The sequence below is a fragment of the Rhamphochromis longiceps genome, linkage group LG14 (genome assembly GCF_057381845.1).
Source record: "Rhamphochromis longiceps isolate RC_006_pf linkage group LG14, R_longiceps_female_GT1.1, whole genome shotgun sequence".
Lineage (NCBI taxonomy): Eukaryota > Metazoa > Chordata > Actinopteri > Cichliformes > Cichlidae > Rhamphochromis > Rhamphochromis longiceps.
The window spans coordinates 21,766,136-21,784,570 of NC_140570.1; the positions used below are offsets into that span (position 1 = coordinate 21,766,136).

Here is an 18,435-nt window from a genome sequence, read left to right on the forward strand (position 1 = left end):
AGAAAGTGCAGCTTTATGGTTTCATGGACAAAAGAATTTCTGTGGCTGCAATATGACGAGCTATATAACCGGGGCTGCACATAAGTGGTCCGCAGGTGCGCATTCGCTGTCAAAATAAAAACAAAAAAAACGCGCACAAGATATGAAGTTGCAACGCGTGTTTGCATACATAAGATTTTCTGGAGGAGGACAGACATTTGTTTAGAACTCTTAAAGATGTCGAAGAAGCAAGCTCCTTTAAGCAATTACTTTGGTGTTCCTCCACCTCCAAACAAATGTCAGAAGGAGTCCGAACCACAAAAGAAGCGCGTATTCTCGGAAAAGTGGTTGCAGGAGGTGAGTTGGCTTCAAACAAATGATGAACGCACAGAGATGTGGTGCGGAATGTGCCGTGAAAATCCCACTCTAGCGGACAAAAACAGCGCTTTTTATATGGACACAAACGCGCGTTGCAACTTCTTATCTGGTGCGCGTCTTTTATTTTGACAGCGAATGCGCACATGCGGACCACTTATGTGCACCCGTGTAAATAACATAATGTTCTGCCGGGTGTGTTGGTGGTTTTCTCTCGATTTCTGAGTCGACAAGCGCCTTTGTTACTGGGACCAGTCATTTTAAGAAAGGCCCCCATTAGAACCCATGAGAAATGCAAGAAATGCATTATTGCTCAGTCTGCAATAGCTTTCCCAGAACAAACACCAATTGCAAATAACATACTAAAAATAAACTTGAAAAATCTGTTTAGAACAGCGTACTATGTTGCAAAGAGTGAACTACCACTGGCAAAATTTAGCAGTCTTTGCAAACTTCAAAAAGCAAATGGCCTCGATCTTGGTTCCACTTTCCTCTTACCCGTGACTTCAGTGGAAATTTCAAATTCAGGATCTGACACAGACTGATTCATGTCCTACACAGTTCTTACAAGTTCATAGAAATTTCTGTTCAATTAGAACCAAGTATTTGAGTTGATGATTGTAATTTTTATACAATGTTGTAATTTGTTTTTCAACAATTTTTTGATTAATGTTTTGTTTCCTTTACAATATTATACTTTAATGTATAATATTGTAAAGGAAACAAAACATCAATCAAAAAATTGCTCTCTTTTTTATTCGGGCTACTTACATTTATTTTGGGCTACCAAAAACTGAAGAGTCCCTGCCCGAAGGGCTACCAGGGATTTTGAAATTTTGAGAGCCCTGAGATATATTTATTTTTTTAATTACTTTTGTTTCAGCAACATTAAATGTAAAAACTGTACTTTTGAGTTAAAATATATATTTATAATTTTAATAAATGACAAATTAAAAAGGCATGAATATTTTTTTGTATCGAAAAAATATCGAACCGTGACACCAAAGTATCGAACCGAAACGTGAATTTTGTGTATCGTTGCACCCCTACTAAATATGAGAGCTGTGTTTGTTATGGGGGGGGGGGGGGGGTAAATTAATTATTTAAAGAAATAGTTCGTTAATTCATTTTGGCACTCGTGACCCACCGCAGTTATCATTTCGGAATGTAGTTCACCTCTTCGTCCAGCAGAGGCCGCAAAGCCCGCGCTTTTACGGTTCATGTTATTGTTTCATTGATTTTGGCTGAGCTGGCAGTAAAGTTACCTTCACTCTCATTAGCGTAACCGTTGTTAGCCAGCCGCACACGCTCTCGTTTTCACTGTATACTCCGTTAACAGGCAGCTTAAACTAGTCAACACACTTAATGTTTACAGTTGAGTGGATCCAACATGGACGAGCAGGACACTGCGGCGATCCTACACGGAGATGTCCTCAGTGACACAGCGGAGGAACCACAGCTCGACGTAAACAAAGAGGAGCCTGGTGTACCGTCCACCGACGTCGTACGACCGCCTGTTACATGCTCGCTGCCGGTGTCTGTGGAGCCGGTGTTGTTCCTGTCCATGTTCTCCCTGGCCCTGCAGGCACCTCTGTCGACCCAGTACCTGTGGGACCGCATAAGCGAAGACCTCGGCTACAACGGCTCCAAGAGGTCGGAGTGCGGCAACAGCTCAGCGCCCCCCGACCCGCTTCAGAAGGTAGTCCGGTCACCCTGAAATGTACTGCTGCTGCTGTCCACGTCTTTTCTGCGTGGGAAAAGCATTTGAATTACCCTTTAATTTAAAAACCATGTATGCCGTTACAAATAAAGGCTTTTCAACGTGAGTTTAATACATTGTGAAGTATTTTTATAACAGGAAAAGCACAAAAACATCTTTCATTAATATTACGTTACATGTTTATAACCTTAAAAATTCAATGTATTTTAACCCTTTTCTTCAGGCTCTATAATGGCGGAAAACTTAAAGGGGTTGTAGACACTATAACACTGTTGATTGATTTTATTAATGAAGCCATGCATAAAACAATATGCCCACCCCCAATAGGTTTAGACTAGTCCCAAGTAGCACCACAGCTTACAAGCACTAACGAAGTAACCTGACAAAGACCACGGAGAAATGTGTGATTTAGTCCACAGAAGGACTGTGGTACCCTGTTTACCCTCATTTTTTTTGCTACTTGGAATATTTATGCAGGCTTTAAAAAACATTTATACTTAATATCTTGTATATAAAAAAGCTGAAAAACTTCTCACTTAATTTATTATATTTATTTAATTTCGCTGCACACCATGGGTCAGGGAAACACGGCATTTCAATCCTGTGTATACCCGGGACATATTGCAGAATGGACAATAAATCTGACTTTGACTCTCATCTCATATCATGACTCACTAATCCAATATTCTGTTGAACAGCCAGCAAACCTGCAGCATTATTTATTATTCATCACAAGTGAGACACAAAGTAATGCTAACATGCTAGATTTACAGTTAAACTAACTGGTTCAGTAGGAGAGGCCATCCCACTTTGTTGATTTCTTCAGGTTACATAGTTACCCTTAACAAACAACAAAATGAAAACACTTATTGAAGAAACTGCATGCAAAGCAATCCTAAAAATAAGCCATTCCTGTATCATATTTTTTTTACCTGTTCTAACAAGTAAAGCACGCTCATATAGTTATAAGCATCACCAAAAGGGCCATTTTTTATCACGCAAGCCCTTTAAAGATATGCAAGACCTCCTGTCAAGTGCTTACAATTTGGAGAAAACAAAAGCAATGCACAAACTAATACACACATAAAGACATGCAGATGTGTTTTAAAGGCTTTTTTTTTCTAAGTAAATTGATCATCAGCACCTGAATGGCTGCATGTGTAGTCATTTAAGGAAAAAAGGAGTCGTAAGCCTTGAACCTACAAGCAGTTCAACAATGAGGAACAGCAGTCACATGCTGAAAATGGGAAAAAGGAATACAATCTACACGCTCTGCTAAAAAAGGTGAAGCAAAACTAGTGTTTGGGCAGATCAGACGCAATGATGTATGGGTCTAATTACGCTGGTGCACAGACAGAGTTACACCTGGGATGCAGCTAAGAAACAAAAAGTAGAAACACAGCATCTATTAAAAAATCTTCTCCACCTCTTCGCTGATCACTGAGATTGATTGTTGTTAAATGTGTCTTTTTCAGGAGGTGGAAACCTTGACAGCACACTGGAACCTGTACATCAGTCTGGGGGGCTTTTCTGTCGGGCTCTTGGTTGTGCCTCTCCTGGGCTCTTGGAGTGACCTCGCTGGTCGCAGACGAGTCCTCATCCTCCCTAACCTTGGCCTGGCCCTGCAGACGATCGTGTACCTTGTGGTGATGTATCTCAAGCTGCCCGTGGTCTACTTTCTAGTGGGACGGCTGCTTAGCGGCCTGTCGGGTGATTTTAATGCCGTCCTGGCAGGCTGCTTTGCCTATGTGGCAGATATCAGTGACAGGCGCTCTCGCACCTTCAGGGTGGCAATCCTAGAGGCGTGTCTGGGCCTGTCAGGGATGCTAGCCAGCATCATTGGAGGACAGTGGCGGCGGGCTCAAGGGTAAGGAATGTGTGTTAAAAGGTTTGTTCACACTGCTCTAATATATATCTAAATCAACCATATAAGCTTTACCTCTCTATTTCTGTGCTTTGTTTAGTTACATCAACCCGTTCTGGCTCGTGCTGGCCACCAACTTGGTGTCAGCTCTGTATGCCTTCCTCTTTGTCCGTGAGTCTGTGGTGCCAGACCCGAGTGCTAAGCTCCTCACTACTCGACACCATAAAGCTGTCTGGCACCTCTACTCATCAGGAGGCAGCAGCAGTGAGGCTGGAGGACAATTTCACAGATGCAAGCTGTGGCTTTACACGCTGTGCTTCTTTCTGGTGGTGACTGTTCACTTTGGCTCCAGAGAACTGTACGTGTTGTACGAGCTGAGCTCGCCTCTGTGCTGGGGCCCAGACTTTATTGGCTACGGATCAGCAGCTCACCACCTGGGCTACCTGAGCAGTCTGGCGGGGATAAAGATCATGCAGCGCTGCATGGAGGACTCCTGGGTGGCTCTTGTGGGTCTTGCCTCCAACCTTGTTGGTCTGGTGGTCTTTTCTGTGGCTAACAGCACTCAGCTCATGTTTACAGGTGAGAGGTGTCGGAGCACATTCATAACCTCCAGATGGTTTATAAACCGATTGTAAAAAGTCAATCTGAATGTACTATGTGAGGAAAAATGTGAGGTAGGATAAATTAAGTGAAGATGACTTTTACTATTGTAGTACTTTACCATGATTAGGTGTTTTCTCTCTTCTATTATGTGTAATGGAATGCGGCCTCTGCCCAAGAAAAAGTTTTGTCTGTGTTAAGACTTACAATATATATTGGTGTCAATTTAATTTGGAGTTAAATGTCACTGCAGCATGGTGGCACAGTGGTTAGCACTGTTGCTTCACAGCAAGAAGTTCAACTTGGCTACCTGGCCGGGGGCTTTCTGTGTGGAGTTTGCAGTTTGCATGTTCTCCCCGTGTCTGTATGGGTACTCTCCGGTGCTCTGGCTTCCTCCCACAGTCCAAAGACATGCAGTTGGGTTAATTGGTGAATCTAAATTGCCCATAGGTGTGAATGGCTGTCTATCTCCCTATCTTAGGCTGGGAACCTGTCCAGGGTGCACCCTGCATGTCGCCCTATGTTAGTTGGGATAAGCTCCAGCCTCCCTTTAGACCTTTTCAAGGATAAGTGAATGGATGAATGTCTGCTTGTTACTTTGATTATCTTCCTGTATTTGTGCTTTTCAAATCCTTTTACCCCATGTTATTGTTATTTTTAAAGCAAATTTTAAACATAATGACACGTCAGTGAACAAAAGGCCACTGATTGTAGCCTTGTACTCAGGGTTGTCAGCCCTGAGTACAAGGCTACAATAAACTGTCTCTGATTGTAACCTCTAGAAATAATTAACACAGTTTATTCACCCGCTCTGGATTATTTCATGGATATTAAACAATTACACGCATATAAACATAAAAATCTGTTTTGGTTTTGGTTTTTTTTCTCCCCAGGTTATGGTCTGTGTTTTCTCTTCATGACATCGACACCTGTGCTGAGGTCCAAGCTGTCCAAGTTGGTGGAGCCGTCAGAGCAGGGTCAGCCCGTGATCGTGTACAAGTGTTACACATTTAAAACCAAAGTTGTGCGGATTGTGTGAGAGAGAGAGCTCAGTGTGTCAGCTGTGCAGTGGTGGAGCCAGTGAACTAATTAGATCAGCAGCACAGTTGAAGCACATGTTCCCTTGTCACGCGGGACAGCTTGTGCTCTGCAGGTTGTATGTGTAATTGTGTTACTGGGTGTGTGTGTGCTTTTTCTTAGGTGCCCTGTTTGCATCTGTTGCCTGTGTGGAGAGCTTGTGTTATCTGGTGGGCAGTGGCGTTTTCAACTCCCTCTACCCAGCAACCCTGCACTTCATGAAGGGATTCCCTTTCCTCTTTGCTGCTATCATCCTCTTCATCCCAGCTGGAATAATAGGGTGAGTCTGTTCATGCCTGTGTGACTGGCTTTAGTCTTATGGGCTGTAAACAACCAGACAAATGTCATTACTGACCATCTTCATGTCTGTATTTCTAGGACTCTGCAGTGTTTGGAACAAAGGAGAGACCAGAGAGATGCCACAGTGTCCTGACCTGCAGAGAGGTGGAGGGCAGGATCACAAAAGAGAGTGCAGGTTCATCCTGGTGTTAGTCTGAAAGGTGAGCAGAGGCATCCGTTGTGTCTGCAGTTTTATTCGCTCACCCAGGGATGGGATATTTCCATCTTGTTACACCAGAAAGAATAAGTAAGCGATGAAGAAACGACATCCTGACTGACAGTTCTGCCAAACCCAAAAATGTGTCTTTATAATTAAAATTTGATGTAATTTTTTAATATCATGAGCTATTGTAGAGCACCGGAGATCATGACACTGCAGTGTCGTCACAGATTCTATGTAACGCGTCAACAAAAACAAAGAAGTTATTTTGTAAATTGCTGCTTTCTGATTTTGTCCAAGTGCTCACTAATACAAATATCTGATCAGCTGATCACATGGCGGTACCTCGTGCATAATAAGTGGAACCTTGAAGCGGATGTGCTACAGCAGCAGAAGACCACACACACTCCTGTTAACTAACTCCTGTTAGTTAAAACCGTGAATGTATGTAATTGTTGTATATCTCCAGGTGTCACTGATTTAAGCCATATGTAGAATCAATCAGGAATGTTTTCCATTGTATGAATGTTAATCATTTTTATCTAAATGACTGCTTCTGCATTACACGCTGATCTGTGAAGTAATGCAGAAGCCGTGCACACAGTGTCACGTCCTAGTTGCACAATGAAGGAACAGGAGCTGTCGAATCAGCTTTAAATGCACAAAGGGAAGTTACTTGGCTGAGTGAAGTTTCCACTGACCTACCATTAACTGATTAGCAAGATTCGCGTGATCATGTGACCAAAGCCATCCTTAGAAAACATACAGTGTGCTACAACTGTCTGAGAAACCTGTCTGTTCTTCTATAATTTCCAATATTTAGCAATCTGAATACATTTTAGAGTACATTTTTTAAGTGATAAAATAAGTGATGTTTGTGTTTTAACTTTTAACATTTTATGTTTTTTCTAAAATTACAAAATGCAATTAAATTATGGTTTTGCACTTCCAGTTCTGTCAACAGAGTGATCTGTTATAATATAAAGTGTGATAATTTAATGATTTCAAACCCCAAAAATCTTGTTAATCGAGTTACACAATTTTATTTAATAAACTTGATTAACACATCTGGATGACTGCTTTTGTTGGTTTTTACAGGTGTACATTTATGCTTCATGAATACAGGACAGGTGTGTCAGATTGCTGTGTTTAATTATTTATTTATTTTCTGAACAAGGATACACTTTGGGGCAGTACAGTGGTGTGGTGGTTAGCACTGTTGCCTCACAGCAAGATTGTCCTGGGTTTGAATCCACCGGCTGTTTGGGGCCTCTCTGTTCTCCAATGTCTGTGGGGATTCCCTCCGGTACTATAGCTTCCTCCCACAGTCCAAAGGCACGCATGGGGTTAATGGGTCATTCTAAACTGGCTGTAGGTATGATCATCTGTCTCTGTGTGTCAGACCTGCGATAGCCTGGCCACCTGTCCAGGGTGTACCTCTCACCCTGTGACAGCTGGGTGAAACAGCCCACCCACTCCCAAAACCCTGACTGGATAAGCAGAAGATGGATGGATGATACATTTTCAGTTCAAAAGCAGACATATAACTATTGGACAGACTGTGGTGAAGTAAGTCTTATGTCAGCAGTAATAATGGATTACACAGTGTGGTAATTCACAATTACACCGTAAAACAGAACAGATATTGAGGTACTTTTTACCCACTTTTATTACAGAACAGTATGTTTAACGCTACATGGAGTTATTCCCGCTACACATATTTCACTTGTTTATGGTTAAATTTGGGGCTTAGATTAAACTCACAGTAGTCACTCATCCTAAACAAATCATCAAGTCTGCCGAGGAAGATTTCTTCTATCACAACACAAACATGAAAACGGGAGAAATGTTGGTAAAGTCAGAGACCTGCTTTGGTCCATTTGATGTACACAGGTTAAAAAAAACGACGACTGCATATAGAGGAGCTTTGATGAACACTGATGTGTTAGCAGTGATAATGTTGCTGGGTGTCCATGTCAGCTGGTCTATCACAGTTATTTTCCTGAGATACAGAAGGCGCTTACTGTACCTGATTACACATATACAGCACTGACTAACATTAAAGGCTTAGAGTTTTTATATACAATCCCCTTATCAGTTCTATTTATTGTTAATAATTAAGTGTGTGCATATCAGGTATTCCGGTCAGCAAGTAATCTAAACATCCGGATTCATTTCACATGCATTAGGTCAGAGCAGGGAAAGCTGCCAGACTATTCACTGTAGGTTATGTGGAATTTTGGCATCATGGATAGTTATTATAGCTGAAATCGGACTGTGTTTATCTCAGTTTATTTCTTCTGCTCTTTGGAGCCGTCTGAGCGGTCGACTTGGTCTTGGGGTCCTTTCAGAAAGCGCAGGATCTTCTCGATCGTAGCCTCCTGATATTCGTGGGACCACCTATGTGAAGAGACGTCAGCAGGCATTAGATGATGTCGATTCAGGGAAAACAGTTCCCTCTAATTGGAATTTTTACACATCTGCACTAAAGTGACTGAAATATTAATGAGAGAAATATGAGTGCTATTGGGAGATTGTAATAAATGCAGTACAAATGGAACAAACAGCTGTGGTTTAGACCTGGTGGGAAAACAGTTTCCCCGCACATCACAACAGGACTGTGTCCACTGTCCAATCGGAGCACAGTATGCAGGGACTCACTTGATGCCGTTGAAGTTGAGAATGGCTCTCATGTCTTCTGGCAGGGACATGGGGTCAGGCCATGCAAAGTTATCTGTGACAGGAACTATGTTCTTCTTACCAGCCAGGGCCGTGACGATCTCCTGCAAGATGAAACAAATGAATTGGAGATAATCTATCTGAATTTCACTCCCCAATGGCAGCAGCTTCCCTCATAAGGGTAAAACTGCCTACCACAACACAAACACTGCTCAGGAACAGTGTGAGCAACACGGCAAAGAGCCCGACACAAGAATCATGCGTTCTCATAATAACATACATCCTAACCATGTTATTATGAACCTCTATGTACGCTTGGTTAACCTCTAACCAAGGATAGGATGTCCTAGAGCAAGTCCAACCCCACAAATCACAGGGAGCAGACACCACAGGACCCCTCCAAGGGTCCCATGTCCTGTTGAATCAGAGGTATTTAATGGCATAATATTAGGCAGAGTGGGATTTCCGTTAATTCAGTTTTTAGTCATGATATTTTATTAAAACCCGCCATCATGAATTTAAGTGGGTGTAAATGGAACTATAAACCTATTCATGAGTTTTAAGAGAGTTGTGTTCCACTGAAAATACAAAAACACTCCAAAAATGACTCCACAGAACAAACTTTAAATGCAAGCTCACAAATCTGATCTGATGTAATCCAATTGCCTCATGAACAGAACTACTGTGGAACATCTCGAGAAGAGTTCGAGGTGCAGTGATCTGACATTTTTCAGCAGAAATTAGACATAATTAGCCCTGACATTTCAACCATCGTGTGCAGGAAATGGAAAACTGACCTTATGCACCCAGTCCTTCATGGCTGTGTCTCCCATACACTTGTCGAGTGCACTGGCAGACAGGACCAGGATGAAGTTACGTGCTCTCTGCACACTCTGAATGAGTTTGTCCTCAAATTTACCAGCCTCCAGCTTCTCCACATCTATGAAGACGCTGTATCCTCGAACCTGCAGGTGCACCTTCAATAGGCTGGGAGCAAAACAAGATGAGCAGGATTTAATTTTAACCTTATCTGATCTCACTCTTCATCCTAAATGACCTTCTGCACAAAATCTTCTCCAGTTCTAACCTGGCCAGCTGTGAGCCCGTGGTTCGTCTGTAGCTGATGAAGACGTCAGGCCCTGAAGGCTGTGCATCGGTGTGGCTCAGTTTTAAGGGCCCGCGGCTGGCAGACAGTATCTTTGCTCTGTGGACGCCGTTCTCAATGTGGCAGTCGTGCTGGAGCTGCTTATCGGTCAGGCTCTGGATGTTGTGACGGTCCACGCCTGACTGGACTAGGCCGTAGGTGTACTGACGAAAACGGGGGTCCACCTCGCTTAACCAGTCGGCCATGTTGTTGGGGTCACATGTGGAGTAATTGGCGTAAGTCTTCAGCACACGCAAGTCTCTCAAAAACCTGGATGATCAGACAAATTAGAGGGTTTGTTTTTTTTCAAGACAAATAAACGCGGGTTCAAATATTATTCACCACTTGCCTCTTGCGAGTAAGGTTGGTAGTCATGCTCAAATCACAGCTCAAATCTTCATCTGTGATGTTCAGAAGAAGGTCTCCATCCACCTGGAGTTCCTACGTAATAACATCACCAAACACATCAGGCCAGTTTAGTCTGATTTTATTTATAAAGCATGTTTACAACAACAAAGTCGGCCAGCACACTGTACGTGAAAATGAGGGTTACACAACATAATAAAAGATACACCACACGCACACACCATTGCCCACACACCTCAATAAGTATATCTGAAGAATCACAAATATACTAGAGGCAATAAAGTACCTAAATACCTACAATTTTCACTCTAGGATAAAAGCCAAGAAATGAAAATGAGTTTTAAGCCTTACTTTAAAAATGTACAAGGTGGGGGGCAGTCTAATTGGCAGTCCAATGATATTCTTCGGTGCAAAAGGCAAAACTGACCCTAAAAACGTTCTCTCCACTAAACCACTCCTAAGACCCAAACCACATCCATGTCAGTTCAGCTGTTAAACTGAGCTGTGAGATGAACGTGTGGATAGATATTTCATCTTTCTGTAGGAATAATGTGTCGCTCACCTGAAAACGATCACAGCAAGCGCTGAAGCCGATCTGCTGCAGCCACGTCTGCACCTCACAGGTTTTCCAGTTGGGCACGCTTGACAGGATTCGTTTCGGTACTTCCTCTCCCATCATGCTCAGCGCCCGCTTAGCGAGGGCACAGACTGTGGCATTGCTGGAGTACATGACGATTCTTTTGAGGCTCTGCACAGCACCAATCTCTTGAAATATCTGAAAAGGAAGGAGAAATTGGGGATCAGCCACAATATATTTCAATTTTAAGTGAAATAGCCACCTGCCACAACAACAAGGCTTAAAAGAATCAGTCAACGCTAAAACATACATCTCTTCATAAAATAAAGGCAAATAATTAACGTGAGAATTTTCTCAAATTTTACTTTCCAATTAAGGTGAGGTTGTTTTGAACTGTTATCCAACTTATACCTGTCGAGTCATGCTAAATACAAGGAGTCATGCTAAATAAAGCTCAGTTATTCAGCTTTTCTTAAGTACTGCTAAATGGTGATTTCAATCAGTAATGTTTCTTAACAACATTAAAATTGCATAAGACCCTGAAGCACACTGAATTTGTTTGCAGGTTTTGCCTCTGTAGGAGGAAGATGAGGCTACTCTTGTCCAGGCTGAACTGAAGAAGCAGCAGAGCCCTTCTTGTGGAAAAACCTAAACTGCTTTCTCTGCTTTTTCAGGCACACTTCCTGCAGATCTTTGTTCTGTTTTATGAGGTCTGTCTTCTCTCTGAAAAGTTCTTCATGCTGCACTTACACCTTCTTACACCTTCTCTCCAGTTCTTCTAAGGTTTCCTGCTTTTGTTCACGTTTTTCTCGCAGTTCTTTGTTTTCCTCTTCCACGTCCTTTTTTGTTCTTCTTTTTTTAATGGATTGTTTGTAAGGCCTCATGTCTCTGCTGTAGTTCTTGAAGTAAAGACTTCATGTCTTTCTGAGATTTGTCCTCCTCAAACATTACACGCAAATCTTCATTGTTTTTCTCCGATACTTGAAGCTTGCACACGATTTGTTGGTATACTGCTTCCTTTTGTTCCTTCTCGTTCAGCAATGGTGCATTTCTTCTCAGTGCTTTGTCTATCTTTCTCTGTGGCTTGGAGCTTGGATTGCATCTCTTCATGTGCTGCTTCCATAAAAGCTCCTTCTGCTCCTTCTCTCTTAAAAGTTGTGTGTTTCTTCTCAGAACTTCGTCGAACATCACTTGCAGGCCTTCATTTTTTCTCCATGTCTTGGAACTTGCATTTTCTCTGCTCTTCATTTTCTTTCAACATTTCTGTAATTTGTTGCATTTTTCCTCTTTCATTTGTTTAATCCTGATCTTCAGGTCTTGTTTCTTCTTGCATAAATGTTCTAAAGCTTTTCTGAGGGCTATAAATACACCCAGGTGAGCAGTGCTGGGATCTTCCCTTTGGCTTGAGTGGTGCTGTGTCTGAGACATTTTGGGACCTTGATACAATAACTCTGTAGAGGATTTAGATGTTAGTAATATTTGTTAAGTAATGTTTTAATGAATATGTTGAATTGTTAATTTATTTTATTAATTTATAATCAGTTTTGATTCAAATATCTATAAAATCCATGCACTTCATTAATCTAAAAAATAAATACTATGTGTCAGCCACTGGAAGTATTATTTATTATTTTATGCATCTGATGTCTTTCCAACTCATTAAATAAGAGAGACAGTTTTACCTTTGTGTTGCGCTGACGGGACTTGATGCTGGCCTCAACACACAGGTAAAAGGCTGCAATGCACTTTCCCTCCACTCTCGTGCCATCCAGTAACGGCAAAAGTTGCTGCAGGTCAGATGCGGTCCTTCCCTGCATGCTGTCTGCACTGTCCAGTAAACTGCGGGCAAAGTCCTCTGGATCCAGAGATGCGATGAATGGCTCCACTAGCTCCAAGGTCCCTGATTTCACCACCTCTTTCTCAATTTCTCTGTTTGCAGCTAACACAGTTACAGCCAAACAGGCATAGAAACGAATGAGTTCATCCTCTTTGGAAAAGGCCAGTGGGAAGAGCCACTCAGCTGCCCGTTTCTCGATCATCCAGCGCTGGCAGCAGTGGCCTCCATACATCGCACAGTTAGCCAGTGCCACGGCACAGTGACGCAGAACAGTGGGGTCCGTACCTCGGCACCAGAAGAGGAGGGTGTCCAGGGCGCCGTTGGTGATGAGGTGGATAGACGTCTCCTCGGTGTGTTTGAACATGTGCTCGAGGATGCCCGAGACGCTCCGAGCCAGCTGAGCATCTTCCTGCTGACGAGTCAGGTTGAGGATGACCCCCAGACCTATGCGAGCCACGTAATCCCTGTAGACAAATTTGGAAGATGGTAACAAACACTAAATACAGACTTCATACGGTCTGGGAGACTGAGTGACAGCACTTCAGCAGCCAAGAAATTGAAGTTCATACCCACCATCCCACATTCTTTATCACTAATTAACAGAAAAATTGATCAGAGTTTATTTACACAGCTAACACCTATATTTGACAACTGTTAGAATTTATATTATGGCATGAACCAATCGGTTAACTAAAGAGAAACGACAGTCTCTCATTGTTTAAAGAACTGAATGTCAGCCAGTCTGAAAAATTGCTAAAATTTTGAATGTGTCCCAAAGTACAGTCGCAAAAACCATCAAGCACTACAACGAAACTGGCTCACATGAAGGAAAGGAAGAACAAGAGTCACCTCTGCTGCTGAGGATAAATTCATCATCATCGCCAGCCTCAAAAAGTTAACAGCACCTCAGATTAGAGTCCAGATAAATTCCAGACAGAGTTCCAGTAGCAGACACATCTCTACATCAACTGTTCCGCCAGAAATCAGGCCTTTTCGATCAAATAGCTGCTAAGAAACCACTACTAAGGAAAGCAACAAGCAGAAGAGATTTGTTTGAGGCAAGAAACACAATGAATGGACAATAGACCAGGGGAAATCTGTGCTTTGATATGATGAGTCCAAATTTTGAGATTTTTGGTTCCACCTGCCATGTCTCTGTGCGGCACAGAAAAGGTGAACAGATGGTTTCTACATGCGTGGTTCAAACCATGGAGCAAGGAGGAGGAGGTGTGATGGCGTGGGGGTGCTTTGCTGGTGACACTGTTGGGGATTCGAACCAGCATGGCTTCCACAGCATCCTGTAGTGACATGCCATTCAATCCGGTTTGCATTTAGTTGGACCAATGACCTCAAACACACCTCCAAGCTGTGTAAGGGCTATTTGACCAAGAAGGAGAGTGATGGCCTGGCCTCCACAGTCACCTGACCTAAACCCAATCGAGATGGTTTGGGATGAGATGGACTAGCAAAAGGGATGAGACAGAAGGCAAAAGTGCCAACAAATCCTCCGCATCTCTGGGAACTCCTTCACAACTGTTGGAAAATCATTTCAGGTGACTACCTCATGAAGCTCATCAATAGAGTGCCAAGAGTGTGCAAAGCAGTAATCAAAGCAAAGGGTGGCTATTTTGAAGAATCTAGACTATAAAGCATGATTTCAGTTATTTTACACTTTTTTGTTTACTACATAATTCCATATGTGTTCATTCATTCATTGTTTTGATTCCTTCAGTGAGAATCTACAATGTAAATAGTCATGAAAACAAAGAAAAAACAATAAAATGAGAAGTTGTGTCCAAACTTTTGACTGGTAGTGTACGTCAGTGTGAATTCAGTCTATTATAGCTTTTGACGTCTGTTTAAGTAAAATTTGTTGTTTCAAACTGCAACATTACATGTTATTTCTGTGACAGGTGTACATAAGAAACGCTGCATGGTTTTAAAAGTATTCAGCAGACAGATCTCAGTACATGCAGGTAGAAGGGAATCACTTACAACTTGGTTAATGCAACTAAAAGTGTGCCCTGGGGTTCAGTTGAAAGAACCCTTTCACTGTAATGATGATAACAAGGTGGATGGACTGCTCTGCACATACTCTGACCCAGCCTCTCCTTCAGCTGCAATCAGCTGCTAGTACATTACAGCACAACATGTTTGAAATCCTGACGACACCGAACTGATGATCTTCTCAAATGCAAACTCAAAACCACTGAACCGTATCACTGCAGTCCTGGGCTGTGAATCAGTATCTCAGTATAAGTGCTTAAGAATTATAATAGATGACTCACTCTCTTTTACACCTCACTTTCAGCAGCTGTCTGTATATTGAGGCAACAAAGAGACTTGTTGCTCCCTCGTCATATCAGAGTTGTTATATGCATTTGTATAATGCCTGCAAGGAAGTTCCTTCAACTAAAACTTCATACGATTCCAGGTGAATATAACTGATCAGTTACTTCAGGCTGTAGAAACAGAGCAGAGGTGTCTGGCACAGCTTCATCTACTTTCGAACTGCATGGAGACGCTCCAGCAACACTTGTACTATAAAAATGAACTTTATCGCTTGACTGACGCGTTTCGGCTTGTAGTCTTCATCTGGATCTGGAGAGTAATCATCTGGATCGTGGATGCCAAGCAGTAAAGTTGTTCTTTATGCTACAAGTGTTGAGCTTCACCTTCTTCATGCTGCAAATATTTGACCACCCCTGTGTTCTGGCCCCAGACGCTGACGTTTAAATTGATGACTTGGAAATGTACTACACTTATTTTGTGTATTTTTGCTGAGCACTCATTTCTGAAACTGTACTGCTGCCAGTCTTGGCCAGCTTGCTTGTGGAAAGGAGAGTAATAATCTCAAGAGTCACATTAACCCCACTAAATAAAGGTTCAGTAAATAAAGATCACATTTTATAATCATTTACTAAGTGATTACTAGAATACTCAGACAAATATGGAGACACACAAACACAAATACTGCACTACCCGCAGCAGTGTTTAAACTTTATGTCTAAGTACAAAAACAGACTGCAATGTAGTACAGTCTACTGCGGTCCTGCACCGCATCACACCGTTACACCATACCTGTTCTCTGAGATCAGTATCTGCTCCAGCAGTTTTGCAGACTCGTAAGTTATCTCCACAGCAGGCGACTGCTGGAGCTGAAGCAGCAGCTCCAGGCCTCCATGCAGCCGGATCCTGTTGCAGATCTCCTCGGCCACTTGACGACCCACGGTAGGTAAAACCCAGGCCTCCTCCACCAGCTGGAAGATCTCCGCGATAGCTCTGCGGGTCTCATCTGAATTCGATGTTTCCCTGGATGACTTCAGCCTACTGATGGCGGAGCGCAGGGCGGGAAGTGACGTGTCCAAAACCGCCTGGACGTCGGCATTGATCCCCGGAGAGATGGCCCTGGGGTCGCATGCGGAGCCGCTCCTCCCTCTCTGCAGCCGGCTGACGTAATCCGGGACTGTGAGCCGGTCAGAGCTGAACATGATGTAGAAATGTCGGTAGAGCCTCCACAAGAAGAGCGTCAGGGAGAAAAGCATCTACCGGCACAAACAATGTGATCGATCTGGATGCGCACTGCTAGAAGCAGCACTGCTGTGTTCACTTAAGGCCTGTGATCCGTGTTCAGCCTACTGGCCGCCCTGTAAACAAAGCCAACTCCTGCAGAAAAAGCAAGGCCTCGGTTATTAATCAAAAGTGACACCTTTCACCAAATCGCACATCACCTCTCTCTGGGTGTCATACGCGCCAGTAAGCCATTAAAGACGTCTGAGCAGATCTTGAGCAGATCAGCGGGTATTTACGCTTCACAGTTGCTGCTTTGTCTCTCTCAGTAGATGTGTTAGTGGGCACAATTTGAGACTTTTAGTTCTCATAGTTTCCCTTCCAACGCATCCAGCGCGCTGCCGCGGATTGTTTTCTCCAAAAATATCAAAAGTAACGCTCGTACCCTGCGGAAGTTCCTCGCCTGACATCCTTTGGTCAGCATCCGCAGGCTGCCTGCATCTTCAAGGCTTCGCACCGCCCACCGGCGCCGGATATGTTATCAGTGATGTACAGTGAAAGAAGCAGCACCGCTCCTCATCATCTCTCAACTCCCTGCATCACAGCCGGTCAGAGCATGCGTATAGTGGCAAGGGCGTTTGTAAACACTGCAGGCCCTCTGTAGATATAGAGGGCCAGGAGTGGCGAAATGAATGAATTAAATACGCCATTAAATAATTAATTAAATATGTCGATAATTAATTGAAATTTGAAGTAATTAATTAAAGAAATATTTAAATAATTAATAAAATGCCCATTCATTTCATTTAAAACATTAAATACATACTTTTTATTTATTTCAAATTTTATTTAATTAATGACACATTAATTAACAATTGCTTAATTGTATATTTGATTAATTAATTTTTGACAAATTTGATGAATTATTTATTTATTTCTTATTTTAATTAATTATTGAACCGTTTAATTAATTACTTAATGATGTATTTATTTAATTCATTTTGGCAGTCCTGACCCTGTGGCTGTCTTGATGAATTCGTTTTACCTGTCAGCCTCACCCATCAAACTCAGGGGGCGGGGTTAACGCTGTTCAAGTCAAAGCCATTGCTTTGGCCTGGTGGCCATTCTTTTGGGCATTTCTCCACACCAACAACCAGCATATGGAAACTAACTAAACTGTACTTTGAAATACCCTGTTTTTGTCTCACCAAATGCACTGTTATTTATTTTTTTTAGCCGAGAATGTAGTGGTTTAATCTTCAGATATCTGGTCGGTTTGTCATGATAGAGCCTATTTGCAAAAGTTCTTCGATGATTTCGGAGATGTCTGCCCAGCCCAGACTCACAGCAAAGCATGTGATAGACCTGTTCCCCTCATAAGCGCTTGAGCTGTTATACCACCGACAAAGCTCAGGTCCTGGTACACAACTGTCATAACCCAGAGTTTCCTAGCTGACATGAAAGTGTTGGCATCAAACTAACCTAACGGTCATCTATGAATCCAATTCACAGGTCATATCAATATTCTTTTACAGAAAATTATCCTCATTACTATCAACTATTCCAGAGACTCGAAAATCTAAAGCATAAAGAATTTAAAAATATACCAGTCTGAGACCACACTGTTGTAAAAGAGATGAAGGCTTTAATTTGTCGCAGATCAGATTCATGATGTGTGTTCTGTGGTATCTGCATTTCCATCAGCGTAAGACTTGTTAATTAAGACTGCTAATTAGCAGCAGATTAGAATCAAGTATAATAACATTTATAGGCTACGTTTAATAAATCACCAAATTAATACCTGCATGCTCCCGTGACAATGCCAGGCACCATGCTAATTTACAACACATTCCTCCATCATTCCCCCGTTTAAAACACTTAAATCGTGCTGTAAATAAAAGACTGAGTGAAAACGTGGCGCTTCCAGATGACTTTAAAAAGAAATGATCAATCGGTTTGAGTCTGTATTCTCTTAGCAGCAGACTTGCTGCTGTTTAAAGGTTTGAGAGTAAAGATTAGATATAAAAACAAACGTCAAACACAGACTCAGTCCACGTATACATTTGATATTAGGTCAGCAATTACAGTGTCTGTGTCCTGTTTTAAGATCTTATATGTAAAAGTTGTCTGACCTGCGTCGAGCCAGCCGCTCAGAGTCCGTGGTTACCATGGTTACTTGCATACGCTCCTGTGAATTAAACAGCCGGC

At 42.4% G+C, this 18,435-nt stretch overlaps 2 protein-coding genes across 2 annotated transcripts; one reads left to right on the forward strand and one right to left on the reverse strand.

Moving 5' to 3' along the window:
• The first annotated feature begins 1,524 nt into the window (after window positions 1–1,524).
• On the forward strand, window positions 1,525–7,131 carry slc46a1 (solute carrier family 46 member 1). The gene is made up of 6 exons (XM_085379648.1): window positions 1,525–2,053; window positions 3,550–3,941; window positions 4,039–4,517; window positions 5,432–5,515; window positions 5,739–5,895; window positions 5,994–7,131. Exons 1-6 carry the CDS (start codon window positions 1,745–1,747, stop codon window positions 6,046–6,048), a joined length of 1,476 nt encoding a protein of 491 aa, XP_085235774.1. The 5' UTR covers window positions 1,525–1,744; the 3' UTR covers window positions 6,049–7,131.
• An 869-nt stretch (window positions 7,132–8,000) lies between these two features.
• sarm1 (sterile alpha and TIR motif containing 1) lies at window positions 8,001–16,839 on the reverse strand. Its single transcript, XM_085379647.1, has 9 exons — window positions 16,673–16,839; window positions 15,799–16,383; window positions 12,563–13,181; window positions 10,866–11,078; window positions 10,287–10,378; window positions 9,881–10,207; window positions 9,591–9,780; window positions 8,776–8,897; window positions 8,001–8,514 (listed from the first exon to the last, which is right to left on the reverse strand). Exons 2-9 carry the CDS (start codon window positions 16,260–16,262, stop codon window positions 8,406–8,408), a joined length of 2,136 nt encoding a protein of 711 aa, XP_085235773.1. The 5' UTR covers window positions 16,263–16,383; window positions 16,673–16,839; the 3' UTR covers window positions 8,001–8,405.
• Window positions 16,840–18,435: the final 1,596 nt, after the last annotated feature.

What these genes read in the sequence shown, in the direction of transcription:
- slc46a1 (XM_085379648.1), top strand. Translation starts at nt 1,745, where the DNA reads ATGGACGAGCAGGACACTGCGGCGATCCTACACGGAGATGTCCTCAGT. An exon ending in GGTGGAGCCGTCAGAGCAGG is followed by an intron (nt 5,516 to 5,738) that starts GTCAGCCCGTGA and finishes GCTTTTTCTTAG; the next exon opens with GTGCCCTGTTTGCATCTGTT. An exon ending in ATCCCAGCTGGAATAATAGG is followed by an intron (nt 5,896 to 5,993) that starts GTGAGTCTGTTC and finishes CTGTATTTCTAG; the next exon opens with GACTCTGCAGTGTTTGGAAC.
- sarm1 (XM_085379647.1), bottom strand. Translation starts at nt 16,262, where the DNA reads ATGCTTTTCTCCCTGACGCTCTTCTTGTGGAGGCTCTACCGACATTTC. An exon ending in ACCAACCTTACTCGCAAGAG is followed by an intron (nt 10,208 to 10,286) that starts GCAAGTGGTGAA and finishes CTGATCATCCAG; the next exon opens with GTTTTTGAGAGACTTGCGTG. An exon ending in TGAAGGACTGGGTGCATAAG is followed by an intron (nt 8,898 to 9,590) that starts GTCAGTTTTCCA and finishes TTCATCTTGCAG; the next exon opens with GAGATCGTCACGGCCCTGGC.